This window comes from Enoplosus armatus, chromosome 19, assembly GCF_043641665.1.
Source record: "Enoplosus armatus isolate fEnoArm2 chromosome 19, fEnoArm2.hap1, whole genome shotgun sequence".
In the NCBI taxonomy this organism is placed as follows: Eukaryota; Metazoa; Chordata; class Actinopteri; order Centrarchiformes; family Enoplosidae; genus Enoplosus; species Enoplosus armatus.
Window position 1 is genome coordinate 21,304,305 of NC_092198.1, and position 16,375 is coordinate 21,320,679.

Genomic DNA, 16,375 nt, shown 5'->3' on the forward strand with positions numbered 1-16,375 from the left:
TTTCCTTACAAGGACATCTTGTGGTCAAGTGAATAGTGACTGTGGTCTATCAAAAGTTAAGTTAACATGATGTTGTTATAGAGCTGTAAAAACTCTTAGGGAGGAGGTTGGAGTGGATGATGGTGCACAAACTCTTAGGGAGGAGGTTGGAGTGGTGTACAGAGTGTCTGACTTTGACACCAGAGACCACTGTTCACATCCCATCAATGTTGGTTTCTTTAACCAATGACCAAAGGGCTTTCTCAGCTTGGCAAGTTGTGTAAAATGGGCGGGGCCAGCACTTGGGGCGTTGTTGGATAAATGTGGATTTGAATACAAGAACAGACAAGAAGGCTGACTGAGAGGGGACTAAAGATCATCTTCTATCTAACCTGAAGCAAGTTAGAGAAAGATCATGCGTGTTGGTTTGTAAGGTAAGTACTAATTAGAGATACTATAAAGATATCTTTTAGTCTTAAATTGTCAAAGATTGTTTTTCCATGTCTGATCCAGAGCACTGCAATTCTAAACAAAATAACCTTCAATCAACTTCCTAAACAATGTCAGTTCACTGTCACATAATTATGCAGTAAAACATCCCCTTTAGCACGTAAGCTATTGTATCATGCTTTGGTTAAAAACCATCCAATCAAATGGCACAGAACTGTGCGGGACAGGGGAGAAGAAGCGTAGGCGTGTGTGCATGCCCCTGCTGAAACCCAAGCTGATGTGTCAGGATCTGTCCTTCAGCTCAAAGTTGCCGAGTCATCTTGGCAGCACTACCTCCCTGCCACGTTGCCTCTTGCCTGAGACACACACACACACACTAATAATATACCTGTTCACATCCTGTATATCTACATTCTGTATGTCCTGCTTCGTGTCTGGGTTTTTTTTTCTGTTAGTTGATGCTAAATCAATTATTGTGCCAAAATGGGACCTCTTCATGACTATCATATTTCTTTGTCTGGGATATATTTGTATACAGATTCTGTTGTCCTAGGACCATGTGTGTCAAAATATATCCGCATCTATTACAAAGACAAATATGATTCAGCAAAAGGAGATTTGGTCCTTTTCCTGACTTTCACCTCTTAGCTGAGTGGATTTTAAAAGTAGTCCAGGGTCATAAAATACAAACTAAAGACTTTTGGATGTTCTGTCTCATGCAGGGTTTATGACACTTGGTTTTAAAGATTACATAAAGGCTCAACATTTATGGGGTTACTGTCACATTGTTGATTATTATACTACTAACACGTATTGTGTGTGTATCACATCCTGTGCCATAACAACTATAATAACACATCAGTGAGTCACACTGTTGCACTGGGTGACATGTTCCTTCATTACCATAAACACACACACTGTAGTTTATTTTGACTCAATCCCACACACACTGTCCTGCTGCCTCAAATACTCACAAGAGCACCAAATGTGGATTCATCCACCCCTGAATATGGTCCCCAAGTAATGCATGTAATAATTTCCTCCAGTTTGAGCAACATTTGAGAAAAACTACAGTGAGCAGTTTGTGCTGTTGCAATGAAATTAGCTTTTTTTCCAAAAAGATTTACATCTTTTTTAAAGATTTACATCTTAAAAAGAAACCAATGGGCTTGGGGCTGAGAGCTACTGGTAGGAAGTCAAAAAGAACCAAGGGATACAGCGGTCCACCTCAATGTATAGGCTGTCCAACATGAAAGCAGCCTACTGATGACCTTTTAGGCAGCTGTACTGAAACCTACACATCACACCACACTTATTGTATTCATATGGCTTCCATTTTATTACAGATGCTTTCATATTTGTTTAACAGTGGCATATTTTAGATTACACGTGAAAATATGGTAGCACCGGCGACAGTTTTCCAATTGAAATACAACTTTATGCTGCGCTTGATTAAAATTAAGGGAGCCCAGAGTAAACTCAGATCAATAACCCTGGAATATGCAATGGTTGGTTGGTTATTGTGCAGCAAATTGAAATCCAGGATGACAACAGCATACCATTTCCACACAGCTTTTTGCCTGAAAGTGGATGTCATGATAATCCAAAGTAGGTTACACTATATACGGTATATATATACTGTGTATATATATATATTTACATATATGGCACTTGATAATATGAAAACAAGAAACAACACAATTGAAAGAAATGTGCGCTTGAGTGTAACAGAACAAAAAAGAAAACGCTGGCTGGTTTACAGGCGCCACCTTCCTTCAGCTAAAGCAAAGGAGTGATCAGTTAGGTTAAGGTCAGTGGTGTGAGCACAGGCATCCAAAACAATGAGATTCCTAAGAGATAGATATTTGAGATGAGAGATATACTGTCAGAACATGTAATGTATTATAATGTCCAAGGAATAGTCATGCCCTTTTAACTGCCAGACTGTGTGTAAACCACCGGAATGTCAGTGAACACCATCACAGCTCAGAGCGGATAGGCATGTTCATTTGGCTTATTAGTGCAAGAATATACTCAGATTTCAATAGTTTTCTGATGTCAGGATGGACACATGCACCTTAGTTTACCTGTCACGAGGAATTCTATGCAGCCAGTGAAAACAGTTGTATAATGTCTTATAGCTCTGTAGGAGGGTTGCCAGTCTGAGACTTGCAATTATTGTCTCAAACTCTGGGATTGGGGTAGGAAGCTTCAAATTTATGACAGAAACCTGTGTTAAAAATGTCATGGAGTTTGAGATGTTGCCGTTTTCCAGGCACAGGGTTGTCAAATGGCACTTTCATGTCATAGGAGTTACTGTAAAAACCAATTTATGCTGGTATTGGTTGTAAATAGCATTAACATTTAAGTCGTAGCTGTGACTGGGAAACTCTGGCAAACTGTGCCTGAACTGCCTTGACCTGCTTTGTTTAATTCATCTATTATGAGAGCCCCAACTTTATAAAAGTGCATAAATGCTAAATAAGTGCTAAATCCCTATTAAGGAAAATGTTAATGCCCCAGCGTACAGTGACATTATACAACAATGTTTTCTCAGCTTGTTGTGAAGGACTTGACTTGACTGGCCTGCACAAGGGCCCTGACCTCAACCCCATCAAATACATTTGGGATGGACCACTGGAACACTGACTGCGAGCCAGACCTTATCATCATCAGTGCTGGACTGCACTAATGCAATAATACTGGTGGCTGAATTTAGCCATGTTTCAAATCAGAAGAGTGAAGATCCTTTATAGCAACAAGTTAATACACATGGCGTTGCAATCACATGTTCAACCATCACATATGGCTGGAATGTAGGGATGTCCACATCAAGTGACATCTAGATCAATAGATCAATATAATCTCAGATTTCTTGGAAAACATTCTGCAAAGGGGGTATGTGGTGGGGTGGGGGGTGGCGGGGTTAAACTACACTTATTTCTAATGCAGTTTGCTTTGTTCTCTGAAAGATGTTGACTTTCACTGAAAAGCCCTTCAGCTCAGTTTTACTAGTTTCATTTGAAGACAAAATACTAATAAATGAATTGTTTCGCTGATGTTGGTAACTAGTTTCTACACAGCTGTCCTGCAGCCTTCTCATGTAACAGAAAGTCACACATATGCAGAGTCACTGGACTGAGTGCGTCCAAAGTTAGGCATACTCATCCTGGGCAAGTCTTTGTTCCGGATCTCATAAATGGACTTCCTCCTGGCCTGCACTCCTCTCACAGCAGTTTTTATCTTCCTCCAGCCGAGGTGGTTGAGCTCCGCCAAGTTCAGGACCACGCAAATGCCACTGACTGCAAACATGAAGACTAGAAACACAGTCTTTTCTGTTGGTCTGGAAACGTAGCACTCTACATCTTTTATGCAAGGGTATCGATCACACTCATACACCGCGGGGACATTGAATCCATACAGGAAGTATTGACCCACCAGAAATCCTATCTCTAGTGCGTTTCTGAACACTACCTGGATGATGTAGAACCTGGAGATGCCCTCCTGCCTTCTCATTTTTGACTTTGTAGTTCGCAGGGCTGAGTTTGGGATGTCCTTGAACTCCAGGCAGTCGGGCTCTGCCTCCTTGTTAGAGTTTTCTGTGTTCTGCAGCACTCCATTCACAATGGTGTTCTTGATCTTCTTGCTGTCGTCTCTCTTCATAGAGTCCTGGTCTCTGTCCAGGGAGAGGTACACTGTGGAGTAGCGCCGCTCCCTCTGCTTGGCAGACTGGTGCACAGAGTAGGTGATGAAGCAGAGGCTGGGGCAGCACACCATGATGATCTGGAACACCCAGTACCTGATGTGGGAGATGGGGAAAGCCTTGTCGTAGCAGGCCTGGTTGCAGCCTGGCTGTAAGGTGTTACACACGAACATGGACTGCTCGTCGTTGTAGACAGTCTCTCCTACTATCGCCACAATCAGAATCCGGAAGATCACCACCACGGTCAGTAGGATCCTGAGGGAAAATCAGCAACAGAAATATATTTACATTTCCAGTGGTTGTATTAAATCAACACCGCCTTTTTGTGCACAAGCCTCAAAATCAGACACCCAAAATAAAATGATATTGACCCCTTTTGAATATAGACATGATCCTGATCTCTTCTGATAACTATTTGGAGTTTATCACAAAGTGAACCACATGAACCAAAGATGTCACAAACATTTGTGTTTGTGTTTTGTGGAAATATATTCCTGTAGCTGCCTGGTCAGCTACAGTGGGACAATAGCGAAAAAGGCTGGACAAACCCAGGTTTTGTCTGTAGCCAGAAGTTCCCAACCTGGGGGTTGGGACCCCCACAAGGGGTCACAGGATCTGCGGGGTCGCGAAATGATAGGACAGCAAAGGAGGGAGAAAAAAAAGAAACTATTTGTGCTAAAAAAAAGTTATTATTTATTTGTCTTTGTAAATGTGAACAAATGAGGTTTTATGGATTTGGGAGTTTGTGGGACTAAAAGCTTTGCAGCATTTTGTTGAATGAAAATGGTGTGGAGTTTAAAGTGATTCAACATGTACCCTGCTTAAGGGAAAACATTTGAAATGCCCTAAACCCACACAACAAATGAGGGTTATTTTTTTTCGTGACATAGGTGTTCCAAAATGATGAGCTAATAAGCTCATATGATATTTATTATGAACTCTTCTCATGTAGCTCTTTAAAGGTGCATAAACTTATTTCTCACAAAAAAATGTGTTTTAACTTGGATTTGTGCCCTCTGCAACATACCTGTGTTTAATTTTTCAACACCACTTTCTAATAAGTCACCCTTTGAAAGGTTTATAAGTTGTAAGTAATGACTTCTGGCATTGTGGCTCTAAATGAAATACTTCAATGAGAGTTATCTATAAATGTGTGTTGAATGTATGTGCGCATGTGTACATTATGTGAGTATATGTTGTGATCTGATATATGTAGGGGCATTAATGTATATGTGCGTATATGGCCATCTGTCCATTGTATGTAATTCTTTTTTTTTTCACGTGAGACATGAACATGTGCAAGAATTGAAAACAAATTCTGCCCTGGGGAAATAAAGGCAATCTATCATTAGCAAGGGTTAGTAAATCATCCCCAAATTCTTTGTAAATCGTTATGATGACAAATACTTTCGGGCTGCCAGGTTTTGAGGAATCCGTTTGGTTTGCACTTCATCAGGTAGACATTTTGACCAGGCAAAGGGATTTTTCACAACCTGGCAACCCAGAAGTATGTCTCATTAATGGCTTACAGCTGATCTTTGAAGCTGATCTAACCATTAATAAAGACACTGCTCATAAACCCCTTCAAAGGGCGCCTTATGTTTCGATAGGCAGACCATCAGGTATAGGAGGGTGTCGCTTAGGGTGTAGGGGAAAGCAGATCCCGGCAGGTCTTCGGCACTGGAGCTGTGTTGGAGCTGTCCAGTGCTGAAATAACAGCACTCTCCCAGCCCCAGTCTAACCTCATCATAATGTAAATGGAAATTTCTGCTTGCCCTCAACATTATCCTCAAAGATGAAAACACCTGCTTCCTTGGGCATTTTACAATATTTGGTTTGAGTGGCTAAGCCTTTTCGTGTATGCTTTCTTCTTCTTGATTTTGTGTGTGGTTTCCCCCAGCTGTACACTGAATTTTGACTTCGACTGTAAAACTCCTCTTTCTTTTACCCCCTCAACTCTTACCTTCCGATCATAGTAGAGTGCTGCTGGACAGCCGCCTCCAAGAGACGCTCTAATATGGTCCACTCCCCCATGATTTTTCATTCGGAGAAGATCAAACTCAGACGCAAATAGTGCAGAAAAAAAGAGGAGGATCTTGTTATTCCCCTTCTATGTGTCCGAGAGCTCCGAGAATCTCCAGTGAATGCATGGATTTGTGTGTGTGTGTGTCCCGCTGTGCAGCTCTGTGGCCAATCTGAGCGCTCCTGCCCTCTCCGTCCTCCAGGCGTTGATTGGTAGAGGACCCTCCCGAGCGGCTGCTTTCTGGTCGTGTGCGCACAGAAGGCGTGTGTGTGACTGAGCGCAGTGTGGAGCACAGTGTGCTGCTCAGCGCTAATCCCGCTTTAAGTAGAGTCCTTTGCGTCACACGAACACCGGTTGGTGTATTTGGAGAGGCCAGGGACGCACGCCTGTCCAGGGTAGCATATCCATCCATCGCAGCCCTCCAGGTGCACTGCAAAAAGTGGCGCACTCAACAAGTAATTTTAGCCCACATCTGCACGCACTGATCAGCCTAACGTTAGAAAAGATAAATTAAGTACAAAGGGTGCCTTAAATTGCTTTTATTGTTTTTATTTGTATTTATTTGATGTATTGGTTGTGAGTATTTAATTAAATGTGTTTTGCTTTAGTTTGGCCTTACTGTTTGGATTTCTGTTATATTGACTATTGACTTTTGAGTATCGCATTTTTGTTTTTTCTGTCACAGCACTTATGGGTGCCATATAAATAAAGTTGTGTTCCTGTTTCCAATTAATAATGAATTAAACATTTAAAAAAACACATTATTATTATTATTATTATTATTTATTAGTAGTAGAGTAGTAGAAGAGGATGAAGTAGTTGAAGCACTAGTAGTCCTACTACTATTAGTTGTAGTAGCAGAAGCAGTACAACTACCAATAGTAGTAACAGTAGCAGCAGCAGTGACTGAATGAACTATGATAGTTTTAGTTTTGTTTCTGGTCATTTAGTCATTTGCATGACTTATCCCTCTTGGACATTTTCAGATACATTAATCAACAACAAATTCAAACATTCTAATATATATACGCACCAGCACTAGGATACAGGGGTCAGAGGAGGCTTAGTCCTGCAGAAATCCAAAATCAGCCCCTTTGTCATTCAGCTGCATATGATTCAAACTGCACCATCCAACAAAGTCATCCACGAGGCCTCTGTATTCCTTCTCCTGTTGTCCACTGATATACCCCACAATGACGTATTGTTTCATTTATTTATCATTGTACAACACAGAGTTATACGTAACGAAATGCAAGCTGCAGTCCCTTCATGCCACACACACAAAAAACGGGAAAGTATTATTTATGTTGGAGTTCAGAGGAATTGAGTGAATTAATTGAGGTGTCTCACAGCCTCAGCAAAGAAGCTGCTCTGTTTTCTAGTGGTACGACAGTGGATACTTCTGTATCGCTTGCCAGACGGCAGCAGGGTGAAAAGGCTGTGACTTGGGGGGTATTGTCTTTTAGCGTCCTTTGGGCTCTGCGCAGACACCTCACCTCACCAATATCAACTACTATCCCATCAACTAGCAATATCATGCTAGTAGATGGGTATCCATGATGTTGTGGGCAGTTTTAATCACCTGCTGCAGATCCCTCCTGCGCATCCCATGTGAGTTTGTAATGTTTCCATTCTGAATGCTTTCTATTGGTTTAGTTAACAAGAATTTGACATTTGGAATGTCCTTTCTTAAGTGCCGTTCCTGAGCTTTCTTTACCAGGGTGGAGATGTGAGATGTCCATAACAGGTTCTCAATGATGCTGATTCCCAGGAACCTAAAACTGTTCATCTGCTCAACGTCAGCTCCACTGAACCACCACAACCACACACAGCTCCAAGATCAGCTCCTTGATTTTGCTGATGTTGAGCAGTAGGTTGTTCTCTGTACACCACTCTGCAAGATTGATTGATTTCCTCTCAATATGAATTCTCATTGTTGCTTGTAATTGGGCCGATGATGGTAGTGTCATCCACAAATTTCACAACAGAATTCTCTCTATGTCGGGGAATGCAGTCATGGGTGTACATCGTGAACAGGAGGGGACCGGTGTCAGGCACTAGAGTGGAGAGGATGTGACCGCCAATCTGAACTGTCTGTGGTCTGTTTGTGAGGAAGTCCAATATCCAGTTACAGAGTGTAGTACTCAAGCCCAGGGTGCCAAGTTTGCTGATCAGTTTCATGGGGGAGATTGTGTTGAATGCTGAGCTGAAATCAACAAACAGCATTCTACACACCTGTGGACAAAATTGTTGGTACCCTTCCGTTAAAGAAAGAAAAACCCACAATGGTCACAGAAATAACTTGAAACTGACAAAAGTAATAATAAATAAAAATGTACTGAAAATTAACTAATGAAAATCAGACATTGCTTTTGAATTGTGGTTCAACAGTTTCATTTTAAAAAACAAACTAATGAAACTGGCCTGGACAAAAATGATGGTACCTCTAGAAAAGATTGAAAATAATTTGACCATAGGGACTAAGGTGTGTCCTGTAATTAGCGTCACAGGTGTCTTCAAACCTGTAATCAGTCATTCTGCCTATTTAAAGGGTGAAAAGTAGTCACTGTGCTGTTTGGTATCATGGTGTGTACCACACTGAACATGGACCACAGAAAGCTAAGGAGAGAGTTGTCTCAGGAGATTAGAAAGAAAATTATAGAGAAGCATGTTAAAGGTAAAGGCTATAAGACCATCTCCAAGCAGCTTGATGTTCCTGTGACTACAGTTGCACATATTATTCAGAAGTTTAAGGTCCACGGGACTGTAGCCAACCTCCCTGGACGTGGCCGCAAGAGGAAAATTGATGGCAAATTGAAGAGACGGATAATATGAATGGTAACCAAAGAGCCCAGAACAACTTCCAAAGAGATTAGAGGTGAACTCCAAGGTCAAGGTACATCGGTGTCTGATTGAGACCAAAGTGGACTTAATGGAAGACGGCCGAGGAGGACACCACTGTTGAAAGCAAATCATAAAAAAGCGAGACTGGAATTCGCCAAAATGCATATTGACAAACCACAAAGCTTCTGGGAGAGTGTCCTTTGGAAAGATGAGACAAAACTGGAGCTTTTTGGCAAGTCACATCAGCTCTATGTTCACAGACGCAAAAATGAAGCATACAAAGAAAAGAACACTGTACCTACTGTGAAACATGGAGGAGGCTCGGTTATGTTCTGGGGCTGCTTTGCTGCATCTGGCACAGGGTGTCTTGAATCTGTGCAGGGTACAATGAAATCTCAAGACTATCAAGGCATTCTGGAGCAAAATGTGCTGCCCAGTGTCAGAAAGCTTGGTCTCAGTCGCAGGTCATGGGTCCTCCAACAGGATAATGACCCAAAACACACAGATAAAGACACCCAAGAATGGCTAAGAACAAAACATTGGACTATTCTGAAGTGGCCTTCTATGAGCCCTGATCTAAGTCCTATTGAACATCTGTGGAAGGAGCTGAAACATGCAGTCTGGAGAAGGCACCCTTCAAACCTGAGACAGCTGGAGCAGTTTGCTCACGAGGAGTGGGCCAAAATACCTGTCGACAGGTGCAGAAGAGAGTTACAGAAATCACTTGATTGCAGTGCCTCAAAAGGTTGTGCAACAAAATACACTGCTCAAAAAAATTAAAGGAACACTTTGAAAACACATCAGGTCTCAATGGGGAAAAAAAATCAAAAAACCATGCAGGATATCTATACTGATATGGACTGTGTAATGTGTTAGGAACGAAAGGATGCCACATCGTTTGATGGAAATGAAAATTATCAACCTACAGAGGGCTGAATTCAAAGACACCCCGAAAATCAAAGTGAAAAAATTATGCAGCAGGCTAGTCCATTTTGCTGAAATTCCATTGCAGCAACTCAAAATGGTACTCAGTACTGTGTATTGCCCCCACGTGCTTGTAAGCATGCCTGACAACGTTGGGGCATGCTCCTAATGAGACGACGGATGGTGTCCTGGGGTATCTCCTCCCAGATCTGGACTAGGGCATCACTGAGCTCCTGGACAGTCTGAGGTGCAACCTGGCGGCGTTGGGCAGGCCACCCTCATGAAGTCTGTTTGTGATTGTTTGGTCAAAGACATTCACAACAGTGGCCTGCTGGAGGTCATTTTGTAGGGCTCTGGCAGTGCTCATCCTGTTTCTCCTTTCACAAAGGAGCAGATACCGGTCCTGCTGATGGGTTAAGGACCTTCTACGGCCCTGTCCAGCTCTCCTAGAGTAACTGTCTGTCTCCTGGAATCTCCTCCATGCTGTGCTGGGAGACAAAGCAAACCTCAATCATTTTTGTCCAGGCCAGTTTCATTAGTTTGTTTTTTGATGATTCTGTTGAACCACAATTCAAAAGCAATGTCTGATTTTCACTAGTTAATTTTCAGTAAATTTTTATTTATTATTACTTTTGTCAGTTTCAAGTTATTTAGGGTTATTTGTTTCATTTAGCAACAGGGACACTGAACACAGTAATGTGCACATAGCGGAAGGGGAGGAGAATGGGACTGAAATAGTCGCCAGACTTATCCCTGCAGCCTATATCCGGTGAGTCAGGCCAGTGGTTTAATGACGAAAATAGCTTAAATGCAAGTACAGATAGGCAGGCAGGTTCAGGTTCAGACTAAAATGACAGAAGCTCGAAAGCGAAAACACAAGGTAAGACAGTGTGATCCCTCCTGTATCTACTCTACCTGGCCTGCTTATTTTCTCTTCCACTTGCAGTAAATGGCCTGGCTGAGAGTGCAGGTCATTCGAGTACATTTTTTACTCTAACTTATTTTACTCCTGTTTTAACAGTAACAGTAACATATTACCGTACATTGAATACAGTATGTGACAGTAATTTTACAGTATATGCCAGCATGTTAATTCCTTTGTTTATTTACAAAGGATAATAAAATCTGCTACTTTGATAAATCCTATAAATCCCCACAAATTAAAAAAAAGAAGAAAACAATTAACAATTAATTAAGTTTAAGTCCTCAATCTTTGTGCAACTGACTTAGTAAAACTAATAATATTTAGAACATTTTGCATTAAAAAAGCTGACAAGGTACTGCATTGCCATATTTGGAATAAACTGTCTCTGGTAAAATCATTGATGACAGGCTTTACTGAACTCATGAGCATAACCTCAGACGCTGAATTAAAATAGCATCAAGAACAGTGCAATGCTGAATTTAAATAGCATCAAGAACAAAAGTGCATCACAGTCTAGCTTGGAAACCAGTCTTTTGCACATGTAAATGTTGACAGTGAAAGTGAAAAGGAGGAAGAGGAGGAGAAAGAGAGAGCGAACAGTGAGAGAGGACTTGACTACAGCATTTGGCTGCCATCCCCAATCACAGCTGACGAGTGTAAAACAAACAACAACAAAAAATGAGCAACACAATGTTACTGGAAAAATATAAAAATACAGATGCAGACTAATGGAGGGAGAGACAGAAAATAGTTACTGACAGGACAAAACATAAGAAGAGAGTAAGAGGCAGAAAGAGAGAGGGTGGTTAGTTGGTTGTTATAGTTCAGGGAGGTTACCTCATAAGTGGGCTAAGCCATTAGGTAGATTGTATGAGGGGTATATTGGAAAGCTATGTAGGGCTAGTGGGAGGAACGGAGCCAAGCAGCAAGAAACTAGAAAAGGCTAGATTTTCAGATGGCAATTTGTGTGCAGTACTTGATGTAGTTTAAGCAGTAGTTGAACTAGCTTTTAAGCAGTACTTTGTGTATTTTAATACGTTTAAAGAGCAGGCCAAATGATTCTTTCATTAATAATAGTGCAATCAAATATAGTGATAGTGATAGTCTCTATATGCAGCCAACCTGTCAAGACCACGGCAATAAGACACCTCTACGGACGTGACATCACTTCATGGGCATCTTTTCCAAAGCTTCTGCACAGTGAGGAACCTGAACAGCATGTGCACACTGTGGTTCCACTGATCTGTACACAGTATAAATACAGAATAATACAGGTTTTTGATAAATGTGCAGATTCGTCAGACACGGGTAACTGTGCGCCCTCATTATTACTAGACAGTGTGTGTATGAGCAAACACAAATAAAAACTCCAATAAGATGCTACAGAGCAGTTACGACTGACAGCTGATCCAGCTGTGCCCCTGTCATTCGACAGGACGTCTCATTTCTCTGAAAACGTGTTTCCTCAATTCCTCTTGCCTTCCAATTAGTTAGTTTACATCTGTTGCAAATGTGTCACGGTTCCTTTACAGCTAAGTCTCATTTACCCATTCACACACTGATGGCGACCGAGATGTCATGCAAGGTGCTGGTCTCCATCGGGAGCAACTTAGGGTTCAGTGTCTTGCTCAAGGACACTTCGACATGACAACCTGCTCTAACCAGCTTTATCTCCCGTGCGACAGTGCTAACCACTGCGCCACATGCTGTAGTGGTTAGTGTAGGTTAATGGTGCATCATGAGAATAATTCAACAAAAACGTTAAAACTGCTGGAATCACCTTCTGAAATGGTAAAAGTCAGATGTCAGGTCTGAGTTGCATCTAACGTACCTCTTAATTTACTCCTCCTTTGGGTGGCAGAGCTCACAGTGAGCTGGGCCTGCATGCAAACAGATTATAGCAGGGTTCACGAGCAAAGAGTCAAATTGCTTGGCATGTTGGAAAAAACGAGATAAAGCCTTAATATTTAGTCACCCACTGGGGGTGTTGTCATCACTGCCACTGTTTAAACCAAAAGCGGTGCAGCTGGGACCTGCTGAGAAGTGCACTTCATGTGAACTCACATAACTGCCCACCGATGGTTGAGTGACATTTTTACTGAGCTCATAATAAAAACATAAGCCTGCGTTTCCCCAACAGTCTGAGCTTATTTTAGAAGCATCTTGCAGGCTAGCACAACTAATGGCTAACTGGTACTGAAGCAGACGGGAGTGCTGCTCCTCCCATCTGCATGCAGACGCTAAATTCAAAATGTCACCTGACAACTAGGTCAAAACAAGTAAGTAAGAATATCGAAAGCTCATCCAACATAGGAAATAAATAAGACGCATCTGTGAAATTGCAGTCCATGCACAATTACAGGTATATGATCTGGATGATACAGAAAGCTACAGTACCATTATAGAGACTAAAAGCAATGGCAGTAAATAAAAGTAGCACTGAAGTCGCACGCACTTCACAATTATTGGCTCATTCACAGTTGCGTGGCTAGTAACGTCCAATCATAATCATGCAAGGTGTACAGCACGGACATTATAACATGACACTCATACTCAGTTTATGCTCATGCCAGTACTGTTTTCTGTCGCCGCTCCCTCCATCACCCCAACCTCCTCCTTATGTGGCATTTCTCATGTTATTGACTTAACCACGATTTACTTTCATGTGTGTTTTATTACAGAGGATTTACTGGGTGGCATGGTGGCGCAGTGGTTAGCACTGTCGCACGGGAGGTAAAGCTGGTTAGAGCGGGTTGGGGGTTTGATCCCCGGCTGCCCCCGTCATGTCGAAGTGTCCTTGAGCAAGACACTGAACCCTAAGTTGCTCCCGATGGAGACCAGCACCTTGCATGGCAGCTCGGTTGCCATTGGTGTGTGAATGTGTGAATGTGTGAGTGAATGGGTGAATGATACTGTATAACCATTTGCTATAGATTTGCTATACGTGGTCAATTCCTTCATTCAAGCGTCTCAGACTAAAATAAAAATAAATAAGTTGCTATCTCAAGCAAAAGTGGATGATATTCATGTAAGCCTGCTGGTCTTAACACTGTATAAATAAACTCGAAGCATAAACATGTGCTTCTGGTCAGTGTATGCTGTTTGTGAGTCGTTCAGACAGCTGGATTGATTAAAATAGGGGCTTATCTGTTCCATTGAGCGTGTGAGATTGATGACTGAAAAACACGGCTCATGTGTAGACACGATTCTAAGACTGGGCTGGGGAATGGGAGGACAAAGGATCTTGATGCACAGTTCCACCAACAAGAACATAATAGTGTGTGATTAGACACTAGCAGTTGCTCGTAATGTAAAGTTTTACATACAGTGCATCCGGAAAGTATTCACGGCGCTTCACTTTTTCCACATTTTGTTATGTTACACCCTTATTCCAAAATGGATTAAATTAATTTTTTTCCTCAAAATTCTACACACAACACCCCATAATGACAATGTGCAAATTTATTAAAAATAAAAAACTAAGAAATCACATGTACATAAGTATTCACAGCCTTTGCCATGAAGCTCAAAATTGAGCTCAGGTGCATCCTGTTTCCACTGATCATCCTTGAGATGTTTCTGCAGCTTAATTGGAGTCCACCTGTGGTAAATTCAGTTGATTGGACATGATTTGGAAAGGCACACACCTGTCTATATAAGGTCCCACAGACAGGATTGTCTCGAGGCACAAATCTGGGGAAGGTTACAGAAAAATTTCTGCTGCTTTGAAGGTCCCAATGAGCACAGTGGCCTCCATCATCCGTAAGTGGAAGAAGTTCGGAACCACCAGGACTCTTCCTAGAGCTGGCCGGCCATCTAAACTGAGTAATCGGGGGAGAAGGGCCTTAGTCAGGGAGGTGACCAAGAACCCGATGGTCACTCTTTCAGAGCTCCAGAGTTCCTCTGTGGAGAGAGGAGAACCTTCCAGAAGGACAACCATCTCTGCAGCAATCCACCAATCAGGCCTGTATGGTAGAGTGGCCAGACGGAAGCCACTCCTTAGTAAAAGGCACATAGCAGCCCGCCTGGAGTTTGCCAAAAGGCACCTGAAGGACTCTCAGACCATGAGAAACAAAATTCTCTGGTCTGATGAGACAAAGATTGAACTCTTTGGTGTGAATGCCAGGCGTCACGTTTGGAGGAAACCAGGCACCGCTCATCACCAGGCCAATACCATCCCTACAGTGAAGCATGGTGGTGGCAGCATCATGCTGTGGGGATGTTTTTCAGCGGCAGGAACTGGGAGACTAGTCAGGATAGAGGGAAAGATGAATGCAGCAAAGTACAGAGACATCCAAGATGAAAACCTGCTCCAGAGCGCTCTTGACCTCAGACTGGGGCGACGGTTTATCTTTCAGCAGGACAACGACCCTAAGCACACAGCCAAGATATCAAAGGAGTGGCTTCAGGACAACTCTGTGAATGTCCTTGAGTGGCCCAGCCAGAGCCCAGACTTGAATCCGATTGAACATCTCTGGAGAGATCTGAAAATGGCTGTGCACCGACGCTTCCCATCCAACCTGATGGAGCTTGAGAGGTGCTGCAAAGAGGAATGGGTGAAACTGCCCAAAGATAGGTGTGCCAAGCTTGTGGCATCATATTCAAAAAGACTTGAGGCTGTAATTGCTGCCAAAGGTGCATCAACAAAGTATTGAGCAAAGGCTGTGAATACTTATGTACATGTGATTTCTCAGGTTTTTTATTTTTAATAAATTTGCAAAAATCTCAAATAAACTTTTTTCACGTTGTCATTATGGGGTGTTGTGTGTAGAATTTTGAGGAAAAAAATGAATTTAATCCATTTTGGTATAAGGCTGCAACATAACAAAATGTGGAAAAAGTGAAGTGCTGTGAATACTTTCCGGATGCACTGTACATGTAGTGTTATTGGGTGCTAACCCTACCTAACCTGTTTGGTTCTGTGTGTGTAGGCTGGTGTGAAGGCTTCCAATCTAAATCAGATTTAACAATCACAGAAGGCATTGCCTTGCATGCCTGAAGAAGGTCTATCACTGAAAGCTTATGTATGTAACTATATATGAGTGTGTGGATTGTAGAGTGTAGAGTGGCATACTCCAGCAAGTTAGTATTTCCTGTCCATCAAGTTGCTTGCTAAAGCCAGAGTAAAAAGGAAGGGTCAAAATGGGCCAAGATATCCTGACTTTTAGTCTCTAATGTGAGTCAAGCTCCAAACATGCTAGATCCTACAATTCCCATAATGCAACTCATTGGCATCTTTCTTTTCTGTCTGTAAAATGCCCTCATCTGTTGGACTCCATGCCCTCAGATAATTCAGATTTTATGATTTAATGATTTTAACCCTACGGTAATTAAGCACTGCCTCAGAAAACACAAATGAATTGTAGTTTTAACCAGATAAGCGTGAAAACTACTGAAGCAAAATGTTATTATTTCAGTTTGTAAAGTGCTGCCTTTCATAATCAAAGATGTGGTTATTAGAGCTATATATACTTTTCTCAGTGCCCGACATAAACAGGCCTTGCAGTGATATGTGTTAGAGTTCTGT

At 42.0% G+C, this 16,375-nt stretch overlaps 1 protein-coding gene across 1 annotated transcript; it reads right to left on the minus strand.

The window, feature by feature from the left end:
* Nucleotides 1-3,543: 3,543 nt before the first annotated feature.
* Nucleotides 3,544-6,166, minus strand: gjd2b (gap junction protein delta 2b). Its single transcript, XM_070926000.1, has 2 exons — nt 6,096-6,166; nt 3,544-4,387 (listed from the first exon to the last, which is right to left on the minus strand). The coding sequence occupies exons 1-2, from the start codon at nt 6,164-6,166 to the stop codon at nt 3,544-3,546; spliced, it is 915 nt and encodes a 304-aa protein (XP_070782101.1).
* Between the last annotated feature and the right edge of the window lie 10,209 nt (nt 6,167-16,375).